This window comes from Penaeus japonicus, unplaced genomic scaffold (genome assembly GCF_977035675.1).
Source record: "Penaeus japonicus unplaced genomic scaffold, GWHDUDI00000001_assembly GWHDUDI00000012, whole genome shotgun sequence".
NCBI lineage: Eukaryota > Metazoa > Arthropoda > Malacostraca > Decapoda > Penaeidae > Penaeus > Penaeus japonicus.
In genome coordinates, this window is record NW_028234414.1 from 21090648 (window position 1) to 21093147 (window position 2500).

Sequence of the window (2500 nt, forward strand, 5' to 3'; positions counted from 1 at the left end):
TTAAAATCCATCATAACGTCATCCATCGCAGGTCCCTTGAGCCTTCTGAAGATATCAACAGAAACGCGTATGTAGTGAATGCTGTCACAGATTATAATACTTAGATTAGATTTTACTTAGGTTTGACTCATTTTACTTGTTTGCTTTGATTATGTGTGTGTCTGTGTTCGATTCTGTAGTTGTCTGACCTTGACTTTGTTTGATGGATTCCTTTCTTGTATGTATGTCTTTTTTGTTTTGTTTGTTTGTGTTTATGTTTCATATGTAATGGGAAGAAAAAAATGAATAGGTATTAAAAAGATAATTTTTTTTCCTCTCTATCTCTCTCCCTCCCTTCTTTACTCTCTCTCTCCCTTCCTCTCCATCCCTCCCTCCATCAACCCTATCAACTTACTCGCGAACCTGTCCATCTCTCTATCTCTTCCTCTCTCTTCAGCTCCCTCTCCCTCCCTCCCTCCGTCCCTCCCTCTTTCCACCCCATGAACTAACCCACAAACCCGCCCATCATTCTATCTCTCCCTCCCCCTCCCTCCCTATGAACTAACCCACCAACCTGTCCATCTGCTTTTCCTCCCAGCCAATAACTCTCCCTACACATTCATCAGCACTCTATCTCACCCTATCTCTCCAGCTCCCTCTGCCACTCCCTCCCTCACTCCCTCCCCATTCCCTTCCTTCCTCCACCCTATGAAGTAACCCACAAACTTGCTCATCACTCTATCTCTCCCTCCCTCTCCCTCCCTCTCCAGCTCCCTCCCTCCCTCCCTCTACAGCTCCCTCTACCTCCCTCTCCCTCCCTCTCCAGCTTCCTCCCTCCCTCTCCAGCTCCCTCTCCCTCCCTCTCCAGCTTCCTCCCTCCCTCCCTCTCCAGCTCCCTCTCCCTCCCTCTCCAGCTTCCTCCCTCCCTCCCTCTCCAGCTTCCTCCCTCCCTCCCCAGCTCCCTCCCTCCCTCCCTCTACAGCTCCCTCTCCCTCCCTCTCCCTCCCTCTCCAGCTCCCTCTCCCTCCCTCTCCAGCTCCCTCCCTCCCTCCCTCTCCAGCTCCCTCCCTCCCTCCCTCTACAGCTCCCTCTACCTCCCTCTCCCTCCCTCCCTCCCTCTCCAGCTTCCTCCCTCCCTCTCCAGCTTCCTCCCTCCCTCCCTCCCTCTCCAGCTTCCTCCCTCCCTCCCTCCCTCTCCAGCTCCCTCCCTCCCTCCCTCTACAGCTCCCTCTCCCTCCCTCTCCAGCTCCCTCTCCCTCCCTCTCCCCCTCCCTCTCCCTCCCTCTCCAGCTCCCTCCCTCTCCAGCTTCTTCCCTCCCTCCCTCCCCAGCTCCCTCTACCTCCCTCTCCAGCTTCCTCCCTCCCGCCCTCCCCAGCTCCCTCTACCTCCCTCCCTCCCTCCCTCTCCAGCTCCCTCTCCCTCCCTCTCCAGCTCCCTCCCTCCCGCCCTCCCCCGCTCCCTCTCCCTCCCTCTCCCGCTCCCTCCCTCCCTCCCTCTCCAGCTCCCTCCCTCCCTCCCTCTCCAGCTCCCTCCCTCCCTCTCCAGCTCCCTCCCTCCCTCCCTCTCCAGCTCCCTCCCTCCCTCCCTCTACAGCTCCCTCTACCTCCCTCTCCCTCCCTCTCCAGCTCCCTCTACCTCCCTCTCCAGCTTCCTCCCTCCCGCCCTCCCCAGCTCCCTCTACCTCCCTCTCCAGCTCCCTCCCTCCCTCCCTCTCCAGCTCCCTCCCTCCCTCCCTCTACAGCTCCCTCTACCTCCCTCTCCCTCCCTCTCCAGCTCCCTCTCCCTCCCTCTCCAGCTTCCTCCCTCCCGCCCTCCCCAGCTCCCTCTACCTCCCTCTCCAGCTCCCTCCCTCCCTCCCTCTCCAGCTCCCTCCCTCCCTCCCTCTCCAGCTCCCTCCCTCCCTCCCTCCCTCCCTCCCTCTACAGCTCCCTCTACCTCCCTCTCCCTCCCTCTCCAGCTCCCTCTACCTCCCTCTCCAGCTTCCTCCCTCCCGCCCTCCCTCTCCAGATCCCTCCCTTCCTCCCTTCACCCTATGAACTAACCCACCAACCTGTCCATCTGCTTCTCCTCCCAGCCAATAACTCTCTCTCTCTCTACATATTCATCAACCTACACAATCTATTCTCGGTCCTCGACTCCATATAAACGAGGCAAAAAAAAAACAAAAAAACATAAGGTCTTAAAAAAAAGGAGGGTTGGGGTTGGTGGAGGTTAGTGGGGGGGGGATGTTCCTCGTAATCTTTCTTCGATTTGTAGAAGGAATAAGAAAAAAATGATTAAGATGAGTCTATTTGCCGAGTTTTGAGCCATGAGTCTCTGGCGGGTTGAACTCATGACTGCATTGACGTCTGCATGATTTTCCGCTTCGACTCGGTGCATGGCAGTTATGACGCTCATTGTATCAGGTTTCCTTTGGTCTTGAGGTTTGAAGAGGTGGGGGTGGGAGGGGTGGGGTGGGGTGGAGGGAGGGAGGAAAGAGGAGGTGGGTGTGGACGAGGAGGAGGAGGAGGAGAAGGAGGT

At 57.3% G+C, this 2500-nt stretch overlaps 1 protein-coding gene across 1 annotated transcript in view; it reads left to right on the plus strand.

Annotated features, from left to right (window-relative positions):
• Positions 1–2500, plus strand: part of LOC122246261 (Schwannomin interacting protein 1) — a 224433-nt gene that overhangs the window by 132323 nt on the left and 89610 nt on the right. Inside the window, exon 3 of the mRNA XM_086542139.1 lies at positions 32–67. Within this exon, the coding sequence (XP_086398265.1) occupies positions 32–67 (36 nt within the window). The remainder of the gene's footprint in view (positions 1–31; positions 68–2500) is intronic.